This window comes from Miscanthus floridulus, chromosome 18, assembly GCF_019320115.1.
Source record: "Miscanthus floridulus cultivar M001 chromosome 18, ASM1932011v1, whole genome shotgun sequence".
NCBI lineage: Eukaryota > Viridiplantae > Streptophyta > Magnoliopsida > Poales > Poaceae > Miscanthus > Miscanthus floridulus.
Genome location: NC_089597.1, coordinates 17,745,886 through 17,771,232, shown reverse-complemented (window position 1 = coordinate 17,771,232; position 25,347 = coordinate 17,745,886). Strand labels below are relative to the sequence as shown.

Here is a 25,347-nt window from a genome sequence, read left to right as displayed (position 1 = left end):
GGTTCCTACATGGGTGCATGGTGCTCGCACTGCTCCTCTCGAGCATGTCGGTTGGGCTCGGGCTGCTCACCTACGCCTACATGCTGGAGGCCAAGGTGACAGTCTTCTCATGCCTTAGTGTTGGCGTTCGCTTGTCCTTCTTCAGCTCCGATCCTACGCCCTGACCACCGTTGTGAGCGCGTACGTGTGGGCTAGGTTTCTCTAGGTTATGGTGTTTTACGACTGAGTGTTTCTATCTATCTGGGAGCATCGGTGGTCTGTCTTTGGACTCCAGTCTAAACCTGACGCTCAGCCAGGAGGGCTCATGCCCCCCTACTGCATTGCAATATTGCATTTCTCTTTTCCTAGCTCCCTTCTCTCATGCTTCATATATCATGCATGCATTTTTCTTGCTACTGTCCTTCGCTCGGCTCCTTGTACCAATTAATTAGTTCCGTTGGTTACACCTTTAGCACGACAAAAATCAGTGTTCATGTATTCTCCTTATGGCCTGTACCAATTTATTAATTTGTATGTAAAATGCAAAGAAGAATGGTATGTGGTCAATTAGTGCATTCATCGACTAGGTGTTTATTTGAGAAATAATGGAATGAGTAGATCCATCATCTTATTCTACAAAGGCTAATAATAAGTATTAGTACGAGGAACGGAGTAACTTCACAAATTTTAAACACGGTCTCATGATGCATCACTAATATAAAATGTTTTGATTTTTCAAACCAAATACTCAATTAATTACTCTTAGGATTCTTATTCGTCGTCAGCAGTTCAGTTTGAGTCAAAACGATATGAGCGCATAGATAAAAAGAACCGTGCTCCAGCAATCACAAGATGTATCGAACCTCAAAGTTTTCTTTCCGCCATGGATGCATGTGGGGAGGGGAGGAGAAAGACTGAAAGAGAAGAGAGAGCGAGGGAGCGGTACTTTCTCTGTCTCAAAATACTTGATAAGATTTAAGTTTTGATCCAAAATATTTAGCATCTTTACTTTCCAAAATGCACATTTATCTTTTTTAATATATCTGAAACAAAAAGAAAAGAAAAGCAAAAACAAAAACAAACTAACAACATATCATAAGGTTGTACTCCGTGGCCCCTAGTATGCGCGTCCATGCCTCCACCATGCACGCGCCAGCTGACACGGTCGGGTGGCATCGGGCGGAAAGAAGCAAGCAGACGCAGACAGGCAGGCAGCAGGAAGCCTGCCCAGCCGAACCTGCCAGGTGCGAAGTGCCAACCCCCGACACTGACACCGACAGGCGGAGCACGCGGCCTGCGGGCGAGGGCGGGGCAGCCATGCATCAGCCCATGGCGATGGCCTGTAGGCTGCGCTGCCAAGTTCGTTGTTGTTGCCTTGGCGATGATGATGTCAAGTTCATCACAGGCTAGCAGCGTGCTAATCTGAAGCTGCTAGCCGGAACAAGTCAATCACAAGATACGCCTGCCCTGTTCGGTTGGCTGAGCAGCCTAATATGCCCAACAAAACGCACTGCCGTCTGAGGTGGGAAAAGGATAGCAGAGAGTTCGACAGGGATGTTTGCTCGCGCATATGTAGTGTAGCCCTGTGCCTGTCATTTATATTTGCTGACAAAGGACCATGCTGCTGTGCACGACGGCCGGGAACGGCGTGGCGAGTGACAGGGACGCTCTCAGTCTCACGTCTCACGGACACGGAGGATTTGGCTTTCGCCATCGCAATGCCTTGATGCCTCTCATCTCTCTCTCGCTCACATCACAGGTGGAGAGCCACATGTCCAAGTCCAACCTTGTTTTCCTCAGGGATCACGTTGCTCTCAAATCGAAACTCCAAGGGTTACTTTGTTCCTTCTCCATATATTCGGAGCATCGTACACGATGGCACGATAAAAGAATTCTTCTTCTTCCAGACTGGTTTCTACAATATCAAACTAAGTGGACATGTTTGTTTCCTATGTAGCAGCAAATAAATTAAAGGGCCACAGAGATGGTGTGTGCATTTTATCATCGGATCTTCTAATCTATACACACATGTACTACAGCTATTAAAACAACAAGAGACAACCTTAGAGATACCGGCTTCATCCGAAAATAAACTGTGATTCTAGGATTCACTGAGCCAATTTGTTATTCAAGTTGCTTATTTAATTAAGAGATACTTTTTTATTTTGTTGACACAAGTACGTTTTGGTTGGTTCCATGACCTGTCCCCCCATCTGTCAGCCTAGGAAACAGGTTGGATGTTGCATCTAAATGTGTAATATTTAGATCTCTTATTATTCAAGGGGAGTACATATTAGTAATAGTATCTCTTATACAAGTTGCTTCAAAAGGCTGCATGGACCCCGATGACAGGTTGCTTCAAAGAGCTTTAAAAAAAAAGTTGTCATTGTTTATTATTCCTTGTGGAGATGAATATGAATTCAACAAGCTTAGGGATAAAGTCATTGACCTCAAATGGCATGTTTCAGTTGATCCAGCAATTGACTTAAGAAAGGAAACAATTAGCGCTTGAATTGTCTTCAGAGCCCTAGGCACGTGTTACAGAAAGATTTGCTGCCAAAGAGCAATACAAACAATCAAAGAAAGAATTGGTCACCAGAACTAGGAGGCTGGAGAAGGAGAAGAGTGGTGTCCAAACTATAGCAAGGGCAGGCAGGCCTGCTCGGCTAGTCAGTTGCTTCTGTAGTCCTAGGTGCCTAGCCTAAGCTACTTCTGTTAGGTTGGGGATTTTGGATTTGGGGCCGGGCGTGAAGCTGTGAAGCCGTCGACACTCGACAGGAGGTGCGAGATGGAGAGAAATGAAGGGGTACACACATACGAAAAAAAGAAACCGAGGGTACGCCTAGTGGGCCGGTCCAATTAAGAAAATGATTGGGTTTCACTCGTCCGGTGGTCCAAGTTCGCGAATTTCTTCGTCGTCCTCAACCTTCCGCCGTCTTAGCCCCTTCTAGCGATGCTCCAATAATGGCATAAAGTTCTAGGGGGCTCAGGGGGGGCTCCATGGGCATGGCGATGGTAGGGGGCCATGAGCATGGCGACCATGGGGGGCTCAACCCCGCCCCCAGCGCTACATCCGGGCCGATAGAGACACAAATACACCATTTTAATAAAGACATGGCAATTGACAAGAGAGCCTGTATCAGAATAATCCTCCCATTGTCGAAGTAGATGACACTGAGAACGCCGGCGGCTAACACGTATGTCACGTAGATGCCAACCCTGGGTCGGCGCTGGCAGGCACACGAAGAGGTCGAGATACGTGTGGAGAATGTGCATATAGATAGGTGTCGAGCGCGAGGAGCGAGGCAGCCAAGCTGAGAAGCCAGCCGATTGCCGCGCGAGGAGCGAGGCAGCCAAGCTGAGAAGCCAGCCGATTGCCGCGTATGCACGCATCACCATGCTTTGTTTGGCATCGAGGCTCTCGAGGGGTCCATCGGCCACGTTGGGGACACGGTTCTTCACATAGTCGTTGCAAAGACGAGAAAGTAGTTGAGGCTGACCACGTCCTCCTAGTGTTGGTAAAGCTTGGCGCAGTAGTGCCCTCCGGCTCGAGCACCTTCTAAGGCGTAACAGAGACCCGGACCGAAGAGGAACAGGGTGGCCTGAGCTAGGTTGATGCTCAGAAGGTTCTCCATAGTGCGGCGAAACACGCTCGACATCTAACATTGATAAAGAAGAAGAAACACGGTCATCTTTTAGATGCAGGGACGGATTTAGTGCTGGGGAGGGGGCTCAAGTCCCTTACCATCGCCATGCATATGGAGTCCCTCCTAGAAGTTTCTGCCATTGGAGCATTGCTAGAAAGGGGCCGACAGCCAGTCACTAGCACCGTAGCAGAGCTAGGCCCTAGCGGCCACTGTTCAGACTGGGAATAAACAGCCATAGATGGGGGAGTAAACATGCAGCAACTCGGTAAATGCAGATAAAACAAAGAAGAACGGTAAAAGAATGGCTCAGCACTCCTAGTCTTTGGGCTGCGCGTCGCCGGAGTAGCATAAGTGGTGAGCCAGAGAGGTGTGGAACTATGGAGTGGTGAGCGGTGTAGTGGTGGGAGTGAGAAGCGCTTGGTGTTATGATGGGAGGCCATGTATATCTATATAACCTATATAGATGGAGGCCACTAGAAGTCATTAACTATTATAAAGCTTGAACCCCAGCGCGCCACAGTCAATGACGTCTCACAACCCTTAGATCGGCTGTATTTTCTGTTATCTAACCGTTGAACCTCCACCGGTCCACCCTCACATGCCACTTCTCCGCCCACGCTGCTCCTCCCTGCTTGACCCGATAGTAGGCTCCATGTTCTTTCTCCTACTATCCTCTCCTTCAATGGCAATTTACCGAGTGGATAACAATTTAATTTCCATCTCTTCATTTACTTGGTGCCTGTCACGCTCACTTATGGATGGCCAAATGGGTCAGGCCCGATGGGTGCACGGGCATGGCCCGAGCACCACATGGCACGAAGGCTATAGTGCCAGTGCCGGCTCGGGCATAGTGTCGTGCATGGGCGTAACTTCGGCCCGCAATGCCAGCATGGGCACAGGACGGCTAATGGGCGGAATATTTACATATTTACCACCATTACGAGTGTGAGTGGTATATAAAAATATCATATCAGTGACACAGTATAAGATGTCATTCGTAATAATAGTAAATATGTAAAGCTGGCACGATGGTAGGCCATTATTCCTAGCTGTCAAATTAATTTATAGCTTCTTGACCATTGGATTAAAAAAACTAGATACATACTCCCTCTGTCCCTAAATAATTGTCGTTTTCGTTTCTCGATAAACAACTTTGAATATATATAGTATAAAATTAATAACATTAGATAGATTGTTGAATTTTATTTTTTATAATAAATTTATTTGGAGATATAAATATTACACGTATTTTATATAAGTTTAATCAAACTTATGGCACAGAAATAAAAAACGACGGTTATTTTAGGTGCGGAGGGAGTAAACAACATCCTCCTCGCTCTCTCTCCCGTTCTCCTGCCTCCCTTACAGGAGTTACAGGCAGCGTGGCAGTGGGGAGAAAGGGCCGGTAGCTGCGAAGCCTGGTGCTACAGGGATGAGCATAGGAGAGATGATGGACGGCGAGTTTTCGGGTCGCACAGAAGTGGGCACTGGGCAGAGACCTGAACCCACAATTGGACGGACCACGTCACGAGCAGGCTCCATCATTAGTTCACAGGTTACGGCCTTACGGGTGACTGGCCCTATCCGCTGGCCTGTTTTTTAGTGAAAAATACCCGTCGTCATCAAACAACCGACAACCGAATACTCGTACGGTTTAATTTGGGTGGCAGCAGGAAAATAATGATTACTAGAGATGGCGGCTATATCCAGTACCCTTCCTCTTCTGTTCTAGAGGGGCCACACATACCTGACATGTCAACTAGTTTCTCTAGACGGGCCACACACACCTGACATCTCAAGTTACTCATCCGCATAGCCCAGGGAGCTGTCTGCATGCGAAATCAATCTCTTCCTCTGTCATTTCTATCGTCTCATCGCTATCGTAGTGGTCATCATCTGATTTGGTCTTCCTGCGATGCTCGGTCACATGTGAGTCATTTTGATGCTTATCCTTGTTCTTGCCATCGATGTCCACGCGAGCAAACTCAGCCAGATAGATCTTCTTGCACTTGGCTGCTAGTTGACATAGTTGTTCTTTGGGCAGAGCTGCGCCTTTTCCGCCTCCATCTAGTTTTAGCAGTTCGTTGACAACATGGGGGACGAAGCTCCACTGTTCTGCAACTCCCTTGATATCCTGAAAAAGTTTTTTTCATAGTCAACCGAGACTGATTGAGTTGCAATACAACACATCATCAGTTTGAGCAATAACAAAAGAACATGGTCCACCTATTTGGTCCATTGTGTTGACTATCCATTCCAGTTCTTATGGATATATTAAATTAAAAAGCGTAGTCACAATGGCTATGAAACCAGAACAAAATTTGGCTTCTAGGCAGTGTTTTCTTTTTTTTTTGCTTTCAAGATTATTGACGACCGGAGTCTCAGTGAACATGTGCTCTAACACACCACCATATATAGCACAGTTTATGTTGACTACCAGTACTAGTCAATATACAAATATATTTTAAAAAAAAGTCAATATGCAAATACATGCACTTTATAAATGATGAACGGTGATATTGCATTCCTTACATTGCCTTGCTCGAGGGATTCTATGGCGTCTTGCAGACAAGTGATTACCCCTTCAGAAGCTATTGTCTTCAGTTCACTTGGCTCTGGCTGTCAGGAAAGAAACCAGAGAAAGATAAGTCAGTCAAAAAAACCAAACGTTAGATTCATCTGTTAAAAGACCCTTGGAAAGCAGAGGCAATACTAAACAAAAAGCCTACAGCATAAATACATGTTTTTTTTTCATTAGGTGCACCCACCTTCTCTTCTTGGCTGTCCAGCCATGACATAGTCTGTGCCAAATCATCCACGGCCCATTGCTTTATTTTTGAGGGAGAAAAACACTTGTTTGTAGATTCTAAATTTCCTGCCTGTACAGAAAAGGGGAAAAAAACTGTTGAGAGTTTTTATTGGACAAAAAAAGCATGCAACAGAATCATCAAAGCTCCTGTGTTCCAGGCACTCATGTTGCCTTCATCTTGTTCTATCTAGAAAAGTTCTCTAATTTAGGGCATTTTCACTCGGAAACAGGTAGCACTGAACAAAAACAATGAATTTTGTAAAACGAAAAAGGATCGAGCTGGATGCCCTATCCTACCACTACCAGACTCAACTACTTATTAACTCAACAAAATACTTTTACACAATTTTTCATGTTCTCTTTAACATTTGACGGATGTATTTAATGCTTAACAAAAGACATAAAAATAATGTAAAGGACCATAGGCTGTAGATTATCCTGACTGAGCATAAAACTCTGATGCATAGTTGCTTCCAACCTGAATATACACACATCGGATATTCTTACAAAAGAAAAAAGGTATATTAATGTTTCATAGATACTGATGTTCCTTAAACAAAGAGACCACTTTACATATACATTAATTAAATAGCTAGAAATGCTAAAGCCATCAGATAATTGAAGTATCCAGGTTTGCCGGGAAGTATGTTACCAATATACTCATATCATATTCAAATAGCCAGCTCCCATTCAGAAAATACATCGTCTTTTCATTAATATCATAATCATCAGTTTTTGGTTTTTGGTTGTTTCATAAGTTAACTTTGAACAGAACAGACCTCCGTGGCATCAGAGGTGGATGGCTTGACACGAGACCGTTGAACTTGCTTTTGATGCACTTTGCGCGTCTCCTTCTCATCTAGACCAGCAGGGCCAAATAAATAAATGATACTTTTAATTGATTGATTTCATGTGAAATTATACAAGGGAAAATGATAAGCACTCAAAGCTGCAAGGATGATTCATATTTTAACAAATTAGTTAATGAGCAGCAAATGGTGATTCTTTGAGGTTGCCAATATTACAAATCATCACCGAAGCTTTAGAGAATTGTTAACTAAAAAAGGTTAAAACCAGTATATTATGTCCATTTAAAGGTGTATGCTATGACTAATGCGCACCCTTGACTTACTGCAAATTCTAGAAAAATGTGAAAGAAGCTAAATGTGGCTAAGTTTACACAGGAGTTTATGAATGTACCATCCTTTGAAACACAGAAGAAATGAAGGATTGTTTTAACATTTGGAATACTTATTGAGAGAGTAAGCTAAAGGGCGTACCCAGTGCAGAGAGCTCCCGCTCTGTGCGGGGTCTGGGGAAGGGTGTCAGTGGCAAGCCTTACCCTCGCCTGTGCAATGTGAGGAGACCGCGACTCGAACCCGGGACCTTCCGGTCACAGGCAGGTAAGACTCTACCGCTTGCACCAGGCCCGCCCTTCTATTGAGAGAGAGTAAGCTACTAAGCTTAATTTGTTGTGCATCACATTATTAGTGCAACAACATGATACAGTTATACCCCTAGTATAAGGTTCACAGAAAGAGAAAACAAGCACAGAAAGAACTATATGATGGAAATACATAAAGGAAATAATGAAGAGCTTTTTGACCACATAATAAGTGCTACGTTATTGATAAGCTGACATGATCCTGAATTCTAACGACAAAAGTGTGTGGATACTGAGAGTGTATATCAGATATAACTTATGGACATGCGTAACAGCACCCAAAAACAAGATCTTGTGCCCATAAAAGATATTTCTGGTGAAAGTATCTATCACCTTGATCAGTTTCGACAGGCTCCTTATTTTTCCGCCATTGCTTTCCAGCATGCATAAGGAAAGGTTCAATGTCCACAAGTTTTTTTTGCTTGTAAGACTCGAAGATCCAGTCCTGAGAAAAGGCAAGACCATAAACAGTTTATTTTAGCTCTGAAAGTTGGTGGAAAAGGAATTGTTTGCTTGAAGGGGCTTGCCAAAAAGCTCACTACAACGACAATAGCTGACAACCCACCTTTGAGATAATGGTTCCATTATCCGCCTGAACTTGTCGAAACTTGGGGGTGTTGACAAATGCACAAACAAGAAGGGTGCAGTCTGATGTCCAATCGGCTCGATACTCGGCCCCCATGTCCAATGCTTGTGAACGAAGCGTGCTCCTCTCCGGGTTCACAAACCCTGACAGCACAAACACCACCCCGTCCTACACAGATGTATGAAATCACCAATACAGAATGGTATAACATACATATACATATATCTGAATGTAGCTGTGGTCAATAGATAGGTACCAAAAGTTTGGAGAAATCAGGCCCTTTCTGAGCCTTCTGGGAGGTGCCTGCCTGTTTCTTCTTGCTTGAATCGTCCTCTCCATCTTTAGAAGAACCCATCCAAGACGGGAGGCTTCTCTTGGAACCGGACATTTTATTGGGAAACCGAACTGCACCACTCTGCTGTCTTATAATTTAAAGTTATATCCGGTGTCAACTGAGATAGACCAATCTTGTGCGCACTGAACAACACCCATGTAAACCCGATAATTTTGCCAAAAAAACGAATTTAGTAAGCATAATACAATTATACACTTAACACTTGCGATCAGATCGGATCCAATTACAGATAGCCAAATAGCTTAGGTGCTCGGTTTCGCACAGCGGAGCAGGAAGGGAAACGAAGGGGCCGGCATACCTGGTGGGTGCTCGTTGCCGCCGAAGGGCGCGACGAAGAACTGGGCACCTGGTGTAGGGCGGCGGCGGCGGTAGCACAGTTGTCGCCGAGAGGAAGACAACGCGGAGAGAACGGCGGCGGCGATTGCCCTGTCGGGGGCTGTGTTCGGCCCAGTGGAAGCGCACCCGCACGGTCCAGCTGCTGGGAGCCTGGGACATGGACCCGATCCTTTTTTTTTCCTAATATTTCTTTCGTTCTCTTTGTTTATAAGTTTTTAATCTTCACGTATTTATTATTTTCATTCATGCTGTCAATATTTAGTGGAACATTAATTTTAAATTAGTTGAACCATAATATGTTCGGACATTACAATGAGCAAATGGAATAATTTTAATTTTATTAGGGTAGAACATTTCTTATGAAGTTTAGAAACATTTTTTCGTTTGAACAGGAACAATTTTCTTGTGGGCTTGGAACTTTTCTTGCCTAATAATGCGCCAATTAAACCTAAGAATTGTTCCACTTGATAAATAGTGGTGCATCTAGATTTTCATTTGGATGCATTGTTTGCATTCTTTTTTATGTGTAAGTTTTTTTTTACCCATGATGATGCCATCTGTGCTCGTATGGCGCATGGACGTCCGACGGGATAGGGATTCCGTCGGACAGCCGTTTCCCCCGCGCGCCTGCACAACATGACCCCCGTTCGCTAATCCGCCCTGTCCGCATGTGCATTGCATCGTCGTCACGTCCGTATGACTCGCTCGTAATCCGCTCTGTTCGCCTCGACTCGACCTGCCCCATCCGCGCACCTCGCCCCCCTCTCCCCGTTCGCCCCGCCCCGTTGTGCCCCCAACTGTCGGCTCCCAACGCGCTGCGTGCCACGTCCGTCGGCCACCGGCTCGCCGCACCCCATTCCCTGGCGCCCGTGTAGTGCCACCATCACTCTCCTGCGCCCCCTGACTCTCCGAACAGCATGAAACACGTGCAACATAAACACACTTAAATGCAACATACGTCTAAGACAAATGAAACATCTAGAACATACACTTACAATATATGTGTAGAAACATATGCAACATCTAGATAGAACACTTATAACTTGCAATATGAAAACACTTGCTGCAACGGAACTGTAACATGTGAAACATTTGGAACATACTGTTGCAACATATGTGTGAAACATATGCAGCATCCAGATCAAAACGCTTGCAACATACGTCTGGAAACAGATTAAACATTTTGAACAAACTCTTGCACCATGTCTCTGAAACACTTGCAACATGCGCAATATTCACAACCTACTTTTGCAACATCCATATAAAACAACTTCAACGTACCTCTTAAACATCTGAAACACTTGAAAACATATATTTACAACATAGGGGAGGGGGAGCTTGTGCCGGTCAATTCCGGTCATCGGGGTGGGAGCCGGCGATGAGTGGCGGCACGTGAGCACCACTAGCATCCGGCACCGCTGGCGTGCGCGAGCACCACCGCCACTAGTGCCACTAGCACCAGGCTTGGGTTGGGCGGGCGCACTACGCGCGCGACGGGCGGAGCGAGCACCACCAGCACCAGCGCGCGCGATGAGAGGGAGCAGACAACGTGCGCAACGGGAGGGGGCGAGAGGTGTGTGCGACGGGGCACCTCTTGCAGCATTAAACCTAAGAATTGTTCCACGCGACAAAGAAGTCTTTAGCTTCATTAGGAAAAATTTTCAATAAGAAAATATCATCCAAATATATTTTAATTGGGATATGGTTTAAAGCTTTTTTTGTCACGACAAATTGTGGCGCATCTAGATTTTCATTTGGATGCATTGTTTACAAACTTTCATGTGCAAGTTTTTTTACACACGATGACGCCATCTGTGACTGTTTGTATGGTTCCTCTATTCAAACTTGTTAATACCACAAGCCAATAAGGAGCGGCGGAAGCGGATTCCAGTGAAATCCAATCGAAGCAATCACAGCCACCCGATTCAAGATCAGACGGCTGGGAGAATTTTGGCCGACGTGGATAGGCTCCATTTCGGTACCAAGTGACTAGCTTCTTAGCTAGTATAGAAGTAGCTCCATTACGCCGTGACCTCAATATTAGCCAATATCCACCATTTTGGTCCATACTGATCATTCTGGCTATTCTGGACATATTACTACCGACTGCAACTCAAATAGCACTCCATGTGATGTACAATTTTACAAACTTTATGTATTTTAAGAATGATAATATAAAATTATTTAAATGTAGTTATATTTATAAATGTTACTATTTCACTAAAGCCAGGAATGGTGCATCAATATAGTCCGGTACCGTACTTCAATTCCAATAGAAAAAATTATAAGTACTGTCTCTGTCCACGTAACAATGCATTTCTCGAATTTCGATGAGCCAAACAACATAAACTTTAACTAAATTTATATAAAAAAGTACAAACATTCATGATTCAAAGTAAGTATAGTTAGATTAGTTATAAAATATATTTGTCATAATAATTTTTTTAGAGACACAAATGATAATACTATTTAGGATAAAGTTGGTCAAACTTTAGCTCGGTTGACTTACACGGATTGCATTATTTTATCGACTGAGGGAGTACGCCTCTGCTTCAATTTTCTCTAACGCGCGTGGTGAAAAAAATTTGGCCTGCACTTGCTCACCCGCCAAATAAGAAAAAGTAGCAAGTGGTGGTTCTCTCGTGACAAGTCATGTAAGTGAAATTTTAACATTCCACGTTATTCGGATATCATATTTAGGCCCATGTGTTCCAAATAGAGTGTCTATAACTCTCCATGAATATCGTAACGATGCGTTTAAGCACTAGGCTGTCGTGCCTCGCTAAAAATGGTTAGATTGTGGATTCATTGTTGTTTTCTAAATTTGTCTTTGTCAGGAGTATCTATTGAAGCTCTAGCATGGAATTAGACTTGATTGGCCACAAAAGTTGAAACATCAATTTGAACAACTAATGGCTCTTAAAAATCCATTCTATCAAATTAGGCTCCCTTAGGGCAACCGCAATGGTGAGTTTTTTAGTCAACTTTTTCAATAGTGCTAATTTTTAGCACATAGCTTTTAACATGAATAGCTTCACATGACATTCTCACATCACCTTAAAAAATGTGCAAGAGCTATGCTCTTGATTATAAGCTAACTTTTCTATCTCTTCTATTAAAATATGAGAAAATGCTTAGAGCTAATTTAAAAGCCAATGGTCGAAGCTACCCTTAGTAACTAAGGCTCTCTTTAGACCATAGAGAAAAAACAAATGAAAAGATATGTAGACCGTTCGTTTTCTCGTATACGATCATGGATTATAAGTTGGAACGGTATTTTTCTCTCACACCAAACCAGCCAGCAGTAAATAATCCACGATCGTTATCGTTTACGGCCTACCGAACAGGCTGATGGTATTATTACTCCTATGGAATGAAGTTACTATAGGACCTATTTGGCATAGCTCTAGCTCTAGAAAATTTTAGATCTAGAGCTGCAGAAATATTAAGTGTAGTTACATGACTAGTTTTTATTTAATTTTTAGATTAATTAAAAATGGTTAAACCACTTCAATTAGCCTACAAACTATATATCCAACATAAATCTCGAAGCTAGAGTTGTGCCAAACGAGCCTATAGTGTACTTTAGTATCCTTTGGTTCGCAAAAACTGTTTGTAGGATAACATACAAAACTTTACTTTGCATTCAATTTCAAAGGAAAATCATGAGCAAGAAAAGATATCTACTCATATTTCATTGTTTCTTGTATCATGTGTTTCCCTATAGTTCATCTAGATCTCGATTTCTTTTTTCTTTTTGTGTTTTTTCATTCATTCTTTGTTTTTCATATGTATTTATATACTATTTCTATGTTTTTACTATATTGCTCTGTTTTCCAATCCAGTGCTCGGAAGGGTCCCTAGGCCGGATGACTTGCTTCCCGTGGAATGATAGAGCGCGTGTAGGACCCCAGCGATGACGAAGAACACACGCAACACAATCTTAGGATTAGTGCAGTTCCGTCATGGTTAGGCCCGGCTAGGAGAAGAAAAATACTTATTATGTTTATTACTTTATTAAGAGTTTTTTAGAGGTGTTTTTATATTTGTATAAACATCTTTCTTGAGTAGTGTTATATGGTCTCGGTGAAACAAAAATCGAGCTTATACTGAAAACCAGCCCCCTCAAGCTCAGGAATCGAAAATTTTGGTTCTTCAAACAACATTGGTTTGAGAAAATAAAAGATTGAAGATTGAGCCGATGGCATCCTATCTTGCCAAGGAAACAACATTGATACCTGCATTTTTATATTTGTATTCTAAAATGATAATGCTTCGGTGAGTAAGTCAGTCCAGGCGTGTAGCGTCCGGACACGCCTGTTCCTAGGCCTGCGAAGCGATCGGGCCCAACAGGCAACGTACCTGCTCCTCTACGCCGATGCTTTATCCTTCGCCCTGCGACAGAAATCCGAACCAAAACCCTGACGAAGTCCCCACTCGCTTCACCACATCGGGCGGGCACCCCACTCTGCCTCATTGTCGTGCGCCGCGCGCGGTGCCCCCACCTGCTCGCCTCGGGCCCCGCATCTGCTGCCCACGCCGACTTTGCCTCTGGTGCGCCCCATCCCCCTGCTCCTCCCATCCCACCTCACGTGTCTGTCGTGTCTGCTCCCCCACGTCCACGCCCACTCCGCCTCCGATGTGGCCCCATCCCGCTCGGTTCGGTGCCAGTGTCTGCCGCCCACGGGCACTCCGCCTCTGTGCTGCCGACGCCGTCATTCCCCACCAGAAGGTCCTCTTCGCTTGTCGACCTCAACTCGCGACGTCACGAGATCCACGTGGCCATACCCGGAGCGGGCTTCTCCGACTGCACCTCGCGCTCCCTTCCCCCCTCGGTCGGCGATTTCCGACGATGAGTACGAGATCGGGTAGGGACGCCTCGCCCAACAACGTTGACGAGGATGCAGTTGCTTGGTGGGTTCGTGGTCGCAGGCGTCAGGCAGTCAGGAAGGTGGCCAACAACAAGGCCCGTGGGCGTCTGGCAGCGACAGGATATGATGCATGTTGTAAGTGTATATTTTAAATGTTTCAGATGTGTTTAGAGGTATGTTTCAAGCGTTTCATACGGATATTGCAAAAGTAGATCGAGATATTGCATGTGTTGTAATGGTTGTACACGTATGTTGCAAGCGTCTGTTCCCAACGTTTCATCTATTTTTTCAGACATATGTTGCAAGTGTGTTTCATCCGCATGTTGCACATGTTTCACATATTTGTTACAAGCATTTTATCTAAATGTTGCGTATGTTTTGCAATGACTACACTAGTGTTTCAGACGTATGTTGTAAGTGTTTTAATTATATATTGCAAGTGTTTTATCTGGATGCTGTAAAAGTACATCTTAGTGTTGCACATGTTATACTGGGACCCTGTAGCTGCTGGACCTGTCTGCAGACACGTGGGTGTGGAGCGGACGCCACGGTGTGAGCGCGAGACACGGAGCAGCACGGGATATGAGCGTGTGCGGGCCACGGTGCAAGCACGGGACACCGAGTGGCGCTGACCCCACGTGAAACAAGCGCAGCAGGTGCGGGTGTCCACGGATGCTTGCCCGGTTCGGACGTCCGGGGGGCTGACGTTCTGAATCTAAAAAGGAAAGACGTTCTTTTTGACATCCTGCCTCGCTGAGGAAGGGCGCCTAGAGTAGCATTGGATCCGTAGAGACTCAAGTCCTCTTGATGAACCAAATAGTCACCGCCTAGGCTAGGAGGCTAGGAGCTCAAAACTTCGAGCACGGATAGAAGAGAACAAATTCGTATATGTAAAATGGCCCAGATCGATCTGATTATACTCAAGACCATGTTTAGATTGCAAAAAATTTCAACCCGATGAATATTTGGTAAATATTGTCCAATCGTGGATCAACTAAGCTCAAAAGATTCATCTCGTAATTTCGAACTAAACTATACAATTAGTTATTTTTTTACCTACATTTAATGATCATGCAAACGGCTAAAAATTGATGTGATGGAGAGAGAGTGAAAAAACTTAGAATTTGGAGGTGATCTAAACAAGGCGCAAATAATATTTATACATGATTAATTATCGAATGGATATAATAATTTTTAAAAACAAGTGTGTATCTTAACATGTTTGGACGCTGTCGACAGGCAGCCACAATGTCACCGCAATAGTGACGCTGAAATTGCTCGCGACTGAGTTTGTGCGACTGCCTTCGGCCATGAATAAAAAAAAAACATTTTAACTCCCAAACAAGTTGGGTAGGTTAGAGTTAAAATCCAGTAGAAACAATGAAGGTTCCGGCACGTGAATAACTGTTTTCTAAGCACTTCTATCTAAGGCTAAGTCTTTGGGTATATTTTATCCTTTTAAGTTTCCTTTTATTGTCTCTACCCAAGTCAACTTTGATTTTTCTCTGTCTCTCTTCACGTTATTATCTTGTCTTAGTATTCCACTACGCACCGATGTCTTTGGAGGTCTCTGTTGGACATGTCCAAATCATCTCAACCGGTGTTGGACAAGCTTTTCTTCAATTGGTGCTACCCCTAATCTATCACATATATCATCGTTCCGAACTCGATCCCTTCTTATATGACCTCAAATTCAACGCAACATACGTAATTCCGCGACACTTATTTGTTGACACATGTCGTCTTTTCGTAGGCCAACATTCTGCACCATACAACATAGCAGGTCTAATCGTCGTCCTATAAAACTTGACTTTTAGCTTCTGTGGTACCCTTTTGTCACATATGACACCATATGCTTGACGTCACTTCATCCACCCTGTTTTGATTCTATGGCTAACATCTTCATGAATATCCCCGTCTCTCTGTAGCATTGATCCTAAATATCGAAAAGTATCCTTCCTAGACACTACTTGACCTTCTAAATTAATATCTTCCTCCTTCCGAGTAGTAGTGTCGAAGTCACATCTCATATACTCAGTTTTAGTTCTACCGAGTCTAAAACCTTTGGACTCCAAAGTCTTCCGTCATAACTCTAGTTTCTGATTCACTCCTATCTGACTTTCATCAACTAACACTACATCGTCCGCGAAAAGCATACATGGCATACATGGCACATGTCCCTTGACCATGAATGAACGAAACAAAAAAAAAAAATGGTGGGCTATGCATGTGCGGCACACAGTTTGCAATTTGGGAAACACAATACAATAATTTCCAGGTGCTAATTTGGATTAAAATAAAAAGTAACTAAATTACACACAAAACCTCCCTCATCTGCCAGACCCTTTTCCGTTTTCTCCCCCTGTCGCTCGCCGCGCCTGCGCCACCGAGCTCGCGATCGGATTCGCTCCCTCTTCGCCGCGCCCCACCACCCCATCGCCGCTGGGGAATCTCTAGGGTTTAGCGCAGTCGCCCGGCTCGACCCGGAGCCTTCCTCGCCGCCGCCTCCACCATGGTACGTGGATCTGAACCCGCCCGCTCCCGAATCTCCAATCCATTCGCCGGTTTTTCTGGAGCCCGGTGCATGGCGTTTGCTCAAAGATCTGACCAATGTTGTTTTCCGCTCGTGTTCCCCGCAGCCGCTCAGGTTGGAGATCAAGGTGCGCCTGCCCGACCTCACTGGATCTCGGTCTCCACGCCGTCCTTGTACTGTTCGCGCCGCTTTGATTTTGCGCTGATTTTGTTTCGTTGCTGGTGATTAGCGGAAGTTCGCTCAACGGTCGGAGAGGGTCAAGTCAGTGGATTTGCATCCCACGGAGCCATGGTAAGTTCCGATTCTGTTCTGGGGCCGTTCACTGAATTTTCAGCCATTGCCGCTGCTTGTGCTTACCGTTTTTGTGTGCTTGTTCTTATTGTTGACTATACGTGGCTTGCATTGTGCAGGATCCTGTCGAGCCTGTACTCGGGGAGTGTCTGCATCTGGGATTATCAGGCACAGGTAAGGCCGTAAGGGCCCGAACTGGTTTCCGTAAATGACATGTGCATGAATTCATACCAATGCTAGCAAATAATATATGAACAAAGCATAACATTAGGGTTTTCTCTCGTAATGCTGGATCCTTTATTCCAGACGTCTTTGCTGTTGCTATGATCTATGGTGCTGCCTATTGTTTGGTGGGCTGGCATGCTGTAGAATTTTGCACGTCTAAGTTTCCTCAGTTACGAGCTTTAAAGAACTCTACTTTATGGTCGCCTTGTTTATTTCTCTCATTATATGTTGTTCAAGTATATAGGTCATTGGGGCTACAAACAGCACTTGATTGTTCTGATACATTATTACGCATCTAGAATCTACACTGAAAATTTTCGATCCTGGGTTACCGTTGATAGTTCAATTTCATTTGCCACCGAGTGACCCTTCATATTGGCTCCGCTATGACGATTATGTCCTCCCTTTTTTAGCCAGTATGCATTTCTGTGAGCTAAGGTGTTAACCTAATGACCTTTTACATCGTTGTATAAGATGACCTGTATCTGTTCCATTTCTGTCACCAATCTTCACCTTCATGATTGTGGGTCTGAACCAATGTGTCTGAGTTGCATTGTCGAACTATTGCGTATCATGTATATGGACATGCAGTTCTGCAGATCTGTATGCTTGAGTACAAAATGTGGTATTTACCTTAGGTACTACAATAAGAAATCAAAATGATTTTGTGAAAATCATGAGTATGACATAAGAAATATTGTCTCATTTCTGGGAAATTAGGATCCAGCTAGTGGATCTATGTATATGTCATGAATGGATATGATTTACCAGTGCATTGTTGTCATTTTACTTATAACAAGTATATATTTGTTGTTGCCATAAAAATAAAGTTGGATTCTGAGAATTTTATTCATTAACATGTTTGTTTTTGTATATACCTTTTCAGGCAATGGTGAAATCATTTGAAGTTTCAGAACTGCCAGGTATCCAAAGCACTTAGATTCACGTGGAATGAGAACTTTTGGCGATCAGCATGATGCTAATGTATATTTTAAACTTATTTTCAGTGAGGTCGGCAAAATTTATTTCAAGAAAACAATGGGTTGTAGCTGGTGCAGACGACATGTACATTCGTGTCTACAACTACAATACCATGGACAAAGTTAAAGTTTTTGAGGCTCATACTGATTACATCAGATGTGTTGCGGTCCATCCAACTCTACCATATGTGCTGTCATCATCTGATGACATGCTAATAAAACTGTGGGACTGGGATAAAGGGTGGATGTGCACTCAAATATTTGAGGGACATTCACACTATGTGATGCAGGTTACTTTCAATCCAAAGGATATTAACACCTTTGCAAGCGCATCTCTTGACCGCACTACAAAGGTGTGCCTTTACAATATTATACAGCAAGATGTTAGTTGCGACTGAGTCATGATGTGATCTTGTTCATTCATACTTCTTACTCTGAGATTGCAGATATGGAGTTTGGGCTCTCCAGATCCAAACTTCACACTCGATGGACATCAAAAGGGTGTCAACTGTGTTGACTACTTCACTGGTGGTGACAGGCCCTATTTGATTACCGGTTCTGATGACTCCACTGCAAAGGTACATTTTTGTACTTAGCTGTATGTTTTGAATGTTTGGTTGCTCTATGCAGTCCTATGATGGTGCATTTTATGGCAAAATAGGTCTGGGATTACCAGACGAAGAGCTGTGTTCAGACACTTGAAGGGCATACACATAATATTTCTGCTGTTTGTTTCCATCCTGAGCTCCCTATAATCATTACTGGATCCTGAAGATGGTACAGTTCGTATATGGCATTCGACAACTTACAGGTAACATGTTTTTATTTATCTCTATGTTTGCTTGTTTATGTAAGCAGAGGTCTGTCGATTTTTTCATTATTACAATTTGGCCATTTATCAATTATCAATTCTCCATCCTGAAACACAGATCTACGGACTTCCTCATAAATCAGAATGCTAAACAACTATCCTGTTTCTAGTACAATTGGGCACACCTAATTTTAATGTAAAGGCCTATGGGCATGACAGTGGTATTTAACTTTCTATTCTTATGGTTGAAAAGTTCAAACCCACGGTCACTTATTAATTCCATGGTGTGCTAACTTAAATGTATGAGCTTATCTGCCATGTCATTGAACGAAATATGCTTTATTTTACTTTTTATGATACGATACCTTTGTATTATTTCTTATGATAGCATGCAATTGAACATCCCTCACCAAACCCCTATCTGTGCATTATATTTTTCCTTTTTGCATGTGTGTCGGTACCTGTCTTGCATGCAGGATAGCACAATTACATTCTGTGTACACTGTGTAGTGACATGTAGGGTGTGAAACAAAAGGATAGTGGTTAGTTTAACTATTTTGCTTACCGAAATTACAAATACTACTCCCTCCGTTCCAAATTATAAGACATTTTGGCTTTTCTAGAAACATAGCTTTTACTATGCACTTAGATATATACGCTATGTCTAGATACATAGTTAAAGCAATGTATAGAAAAGCCAAAACGTCTTATAATTTGGAATGGAAGGAGTACTTGTTTTTGGAATCAGTCTTAGTAATGGAGCCTGGCTCAGTGGGAGGTGTGGTGTGCACTCCCACCACCCAGATCCAAGTTCGAGTCCTCTTGAACTTGAATTGGGGTGCCTATTCCTTCTTATTTACAATGCCCACCTAGTTCCTCCTAGGTTGGTTGAGTTAAATTATTCTTGCCTCTCTGATAATCTGGAAAATGTCCTATACTGATTGAGTCTGAACACTGCTTGTGTTACTCTTTTCATATCCTGAGATGTTCTTTGTTTTATACCTTGAACTATTTTGTAGACTTGAGAACACACTAAACTATGGCCTTGAGAGAGTCTGGGCTGTTGGATACATGAAGGGATCAAGAAGGTAAGATCATTTGCATTCTGCTTTTGTTTCAGTAGTGTTGTCAGTTAATGGACACTGGCTATTAATATAGGCATTTCACTTTTGAGTAGAACTAGAAGCATCATATCACTTTGTGTCTCTTAATGGTATGTATGTGTAGTTGTGTCATTCTGCTAGTAAATCAACTATAAATGCTATCTACAAATTGTTTTTTGTTTGCCTTAAAGAGGGCCACACTAGTTAGCTGATATCCTCATGGGGAACGCAGTATGGTCGATTGTTTAGTGGTTTCAAACTTTGTATAAACCTAGTATGTTATTCGATGAGCGGCAACTGCTACAATTTCATGTCTCCTGTTCATTTCTATCTTTCTTGCAATGTTCATGCTTGTAGTTCTCAAGTTGTTCACATTCTTAAGACAGCCAACGGGTTCTTTTGTCCCTGTGGTTGAGATTTTTGGTATCTAGTAGGTCCTATCCTTATGTAGTTGCCTACGGGCCCACTATGTATTTTCTAATACTGAAACAAGTATACTGTTTGGTTACTGTCTAGGATGGTGATTGGTTATGACGAGGGGACCATTATGATAAAAATGGGCCGTGAAGTACCCATAGCAAGTATGGATACCAGTGGGAAAATCATTTGGGCGAAACATAATGAAATACAAACTGTAAATATCAAGACAGTCGGTGCAGGCTTTGAGGTAAGTTGGTCTGTTTCAGCATAAAATGAAATAATTTAGCAAGCACTTGTCTAACAGGTTATTGTATTTTGCAAATCAGGCCACAGATGGAGAAAGATTACCCTTGGCTGTAAAAGAGTTAGGAAGCTGTGATTTGTACCCACAGGTACTTTTGGATGCTGATATATTCTTTGTATTCTAAAACTTGTTACTATTGTAGGTTTATAGTGTAGTTATTAACTGGTCATTTTTTTCTTTTCTTATTTGGCAGTGCTGATTTTTTATTTAATCTTGAGTGGTGTATAATCTGATTGTGAGTAATCGTTTTGGTTGGTCAGAGCTTGAAGCATAACCCTAATGGACGGTTCGTTGTTGTATGTGGAGATGGCGAGTACATAATTTATACTGCCCTGGCCTGGAGGAATAGATCATTTGGAACTGCACTGGAATTTGTTTGGTCATCAGAAGGAGAATATGCAATTAGGGAAAGTACATCAAGAATAAAGACTTACAGTAAATCATTTCAGGTACATGGTCTACTTTAGTTTATTGTTTTTCTATATATAAATTGTTTAATCAGATGCATGTTTCTATTTTCTTTCATAATTACCTAAACATTTCCTCTAGTTTTGGCATCTGTAAAGATGCATCCTTTACTCCTTTAGTATTCAGTTGACTCTTCTAGCTTTCTTTTCTTTCATCATGTGTTCCTTTATTCAGTGATGTTTCTGGAAAAAATTCTACTTGTGCCCTTTGATTTCTGCAGCAAGTTTTTCCAATGATTTGTTACTAAGGCTTACAATTCATTGGAGATTCATAACTTATGCTTGTTGCATGTCCCTTGCCCGCTCACCTTTATTAGCCATATCACTTCTGTAGGAGTTGTAGAAGAGAATGTGAAGTTTGTGATCTAGCCTCTTTTTTTTTTGAATTATTTCACAAAAAAGCACATTGTAATCTTTTGGCATTCTAATTGTGTCCTGTGACTTAAATTATCTGGTTTTTTAGGAGAAGAAAACTATCCGCCCTTCATTTTCAGCAGAGCGTATTTTTGGTGGGGTATTGTTGGCTATGTGTTCTAGTGACTTCATCTGCTTTTATGACTGGGCTGATTGTAGTACTAATACGCCGAATCGATGTGAATGTTAAGGTGAGTCAAGTATTATTTTTTCTTGGGTGGAAATTTTGTATGTTTTGAGTTTACTATTAACCTTTATCATGTGTTTATAGAACGTTTACTGGGCTGATAGTGGTGACCTAGTTGCAATAGCAAGTGATACATCATTCTACATCCTCAAGTACAATGTAAGATATCGTATCCTCAAATGATTATTATCTTGTTTCTTTTTCCTTCTTTTACCCACCTCCTTGTGATGCATGGGGATTATAACACAAAATGATTGTATGATTTGTGCTTTGTAGAGAGATATTGTTGCATCTTATCTAGAAGGTGGAAAGCCTGTGGACGAAGAAGGTGTCGAAGATGCTTTTGAGCTGCTTCATGAGGTCAATGAGCGAGTGAGAACTGGAATTTGGGTTGGAGACTGCTTTATCTATAACAACTCATCGTCGCGCCTAAATTATTGCGTTGGTGGTGAGGTAAATATAGTCTACTCGAAAACATTTTCTTCTGTTTAAGTTCTCTATATGGGCATTATGTGTGTCACGACTTCAATAGTTATAAGCTTTATACTTACAGGTCACTACAATGTATCATTTGGATCGCCCTATGTACCTATTGGGATATCTTGCGAACCAAAGTCGAGTTTATCTTATTGACAAGGAGTTTAAGTGCGTTTTCTCGAAACCAATGCTTCCATTCTTTTGTAGCATCTGTTAGTTTCTTCTGTGACTGACATATAAGCTTGGTACAGTGTCATTGGGTACACATTACTTCTGAGTTTGATTGAGTACAAGACCCTTGTGATGCGTGGGGATTTGGAACATGCAAATGAAATTTTATCGTCCATACCAAAGGCGCAATATAATAGGTTTGTGATTACCTGTTTGTTCCAAAATATAAATTGATTTTTTTTGTATACTCCTTTTTTTTTTCTAATTTGTCTTTGCTTTTAGGCTCATTTTCTGTTTCGTGGAAGATAGCTTATATGTTAAATTGATGTATATATATCAGTGTCACATAACTGTCCTGATGTATGCCATATCTAAATAGACTCCTTTTAAGGGTATATTTATGTTGTACTCCTTCCATTCCAAATTATAAGACGTTTTGACTTTTCTAGATTCATAGTTTTTGCTGTGCGCTTGGATATACACTATTTCTAGATACATAGTAAAAGTAATGTATCTTGAAAAGCCAAAACATCTTATAATTTGGAAGAGGGAGTAAAAACTAAATATTGTTTTTTATCTTGTGTATGTTCATAATTTACCTGAATTAATATACTTAGTTTTCTCCGCCCTTTTTGTGTATTTTGTCCAACTTTATTTAGAGTCTGTTCTCTTCTAACCTCAGTTCTTGTTTCTCTTTCATACGACAGTGTTGCTCATTTTTTGGAATCGAGAGGTATGTTGGAAGAGGCTCTTGAGATAGCCACCGATGCTGACTACAAGTTTGACTTAGCTGTGCAGCTTGGAAAATTAGAAGTTGCAAAGGTACTGATTATATTGTCACTAATTTTCTTCTAATACCGTAGACTATATTTTGAGGTATTGTATACTGCATTGCTGCAAAATTACTAACATATATTATAAGACCTCTCATGCCTATTTACTGTGCAGGCTATCGCCATAGAAGCACAAAGTCAATCTAAATGGAAGCAGTTGGGTGAACTCGCCATGTCCACAGGCAAGGTTGGCTCTTAAACCTTATGAAAGTTTGTATTTGACATTTAAATAACGACATTGCTAAGAAACAAGTTTTCAAGAATGGAATGCCTCTTGTGTGTTGTGACGTTTGTTTTTTTTTTGTGATCAAATAGTTTTGGGTCGGGGCCTTTAATCTTCTCAAAACTTCAACGGAACATGTTTTCCTTGCCAAAACTCTCCATGCGAATCGGAATGATGTCAATTGAGACATGACCTAAATTGAACATATCCTATCTGTATTAGCTCGTGAATGATAACTCTACATTGCAGCTAGAGTTGGCGGAGGAATGCCTTCTTCAAGCGAAGGATTTAAGTGGCTTGTTGCTACTGTACTCATCTCTTGGAGATGCTGAAGGAATTGAAAAGCTTGCTTCTTTGGCAAAAGAACATGGAAAAAACAATGTTGCTTTCCTCTGCCTTTTTATGCTTGGTAAAGTGGAAGATTGCATACAGTTGCTTGTAGACAGGTAAATCTTGTTTGCTGTGATTAAATCCTTGTTTTGGTGCTCTTTCTTTTAGAGCTAAACATTATCTTGTGTATTCTGCAGTAACCGTATACCTGAAGCTGCATTAATGGCACGATCATATCTTCCTAGCAAAGTACCAGAGATAGTAGCAATTTGGAGAAACGACCTCAGTAAAGTAATTTCTTAATGTTCCCATCTTAGTCTTCTTACTGAAAAGTGTCGTGCCATTCGAAAAAAAAATCATGCTAGTATCTTATCCTTTTTGTCTGTACATTGTATGCAGATTAATCCAAAAGCTGCAGAGTCTCTGGCAGATCCTTCTGAATATCCAAATTTATTTGAAGACTGGCAGGTTGCTCTAACTGTAGAAAAAAGCATTGCTTCTCAGAGGTACACATTATCACACAAACTACTATGTTTTGTTCTAGCATATTGCTTACACCAGAAGTTAAAAAAAACATTGAATCACAGAAACTGCTTATTGGTTCCAAAGAGTAACTGTCACCAATATTTTATTGCATCTGCTCTGAGTCTTGAGCCCTGACCACCTCACAGTTTTTGATTAAGTAAAAATTTTGCAATAACATAAGTCTTTATGTGCAGGAGCCATTATCCTCCTGCTGACCAGTACTTGAATCATGCTGAGAAGTCAGACATGACTCTTGTGGAAGCTTTCAAAAGGATGCAGGTCATTGAGCATGAGGAACTTGAAGATACAGCTGAGGAAAATGGAGAACCTGATCAACAGGTATCTCATGTGCATTCTGCTTCTTATTGTCCATTTTCATTTATGCACTATGGAGTTTTCTTAGGAACTTGATATTTATTATGATCCATTTTCACATCGGCCCATTCCTTATGTCTTGATTGATATGCTATTATTTCATTATTTCTCCTTGTCGACGACTGTAATTTTTGTTACCTTTTGGAATATAATGAATAAAATTGTTCAGGCATTGGAAGAGAAATGAAATGCAGAACACAGATGACTGCTGATGAACCTGAAGAGACAGTTTTTGTAAATAGGGATGAGGGTGAGGAACAGCAGGGTACGGACAAGTGAAGGAGCTTCGTCTGCTTAGAATTCTTTGGCAAATGTGGAAACCCCAAGTTTTGCCTATGGTGATTCACTGTTCTGAATTTCTGTGAGGTTTAATAGTACTGTAGCACGGATATGTCAGGAAGGTGCCGTATCGCGTATCGGATACGTCACCGATACGGTTTGGATACGTATCATCCGAGTATCCTGTTTTTGTTTAATTTAGGAAATATCGAGTACGTGACCTGATACGATCAGCCTCTGGGATACGGCCCAGCCCAACAAGTGCTCCCTTAGCTGCCTTGTCTAGCCTCAGACTCCTCCCACGGTTGCACGGCGCCTGCCTCCTGCGCACACGCGCTGCCTCCCGCTTGCAGGCCGCCGGCGACGAGCCCC

General features: G+C 42.2%; 2 protein-coding genes across 2 annotated transcripts; one reads left to right on the top strand and one right to left on the bottom strand.

Moving 5' to 3' along the window:
- Positions 1-5,304: 5,304 nt before the first annotated feature.
- On the bottom strand, positions 5,305-9,316 carry LOC136521434 (DNA-repair protein XRCC1-like). Its single transcript, XM_066515171.1, has 8 exons — positions 9,119-9,316; positions 8,722-8,942; positions 8,445-8,633; positions 8,213-8,324; positions 7,215-7,294; positions 6,395-6,505; positions 6,159-6,245; positions 5,305-5,760 (listed from the first exon to the last, which is right to left on the bottom strand). Exons 2-8 carry the CDS (start codon positions 8,851-8,853, stop codon positions 5,431-5,433), a joined length of 1,041 nt encoding a protein of 346 aa, XP_066371268.1. The 5' UTR covers positions 8,854-8,942; positions 9,119-9,316; the 3' UTR covers positions 5,305-5,430.
- A 7,038-nt stretch (positions 9,317-16,354) lies between these two features.
- LOC136519751 (coatomer subunit beta'-1-like) lies at positions 16,355-24,999 on the top strand. The gene is given in 26 exon segments (XM_066513125.1): positions 16,355-16,542; positions 16,667-16,687; positions 16,790-16,851; positions 16,971-17,025; positions 17,963-17,999; positions 18,084-18,409; positions 18,503-18,634; positions 18,718-18,825; positions 18,827-18,867; positions 19,887-19,955; positions 20,487-20,637; positions 20,717-20,782; positions 20,955-21,143; positions 21,625-21,728; positions 21,730-21,766; positions 21,847-21,921; positions 22,039-22,215; positions 22,316-22,407; positions 22,491-22,607; positions 23,118-23,232; positions 23,359-23,430; positions 23,716-23,912; positions 23,994-24,087; positions 24,196-24,302; positions 24,516-24,660; positions 24,866-24,999. Coding segments are annotated over 26 exon segments (2,610 nt in total). The 5' UTR covers positions 16,355-16,539; the 3' UTR covers positions 24,884-24,999.
- Positions 25,000-25,347: the final 348 nt, after the last annotated feature.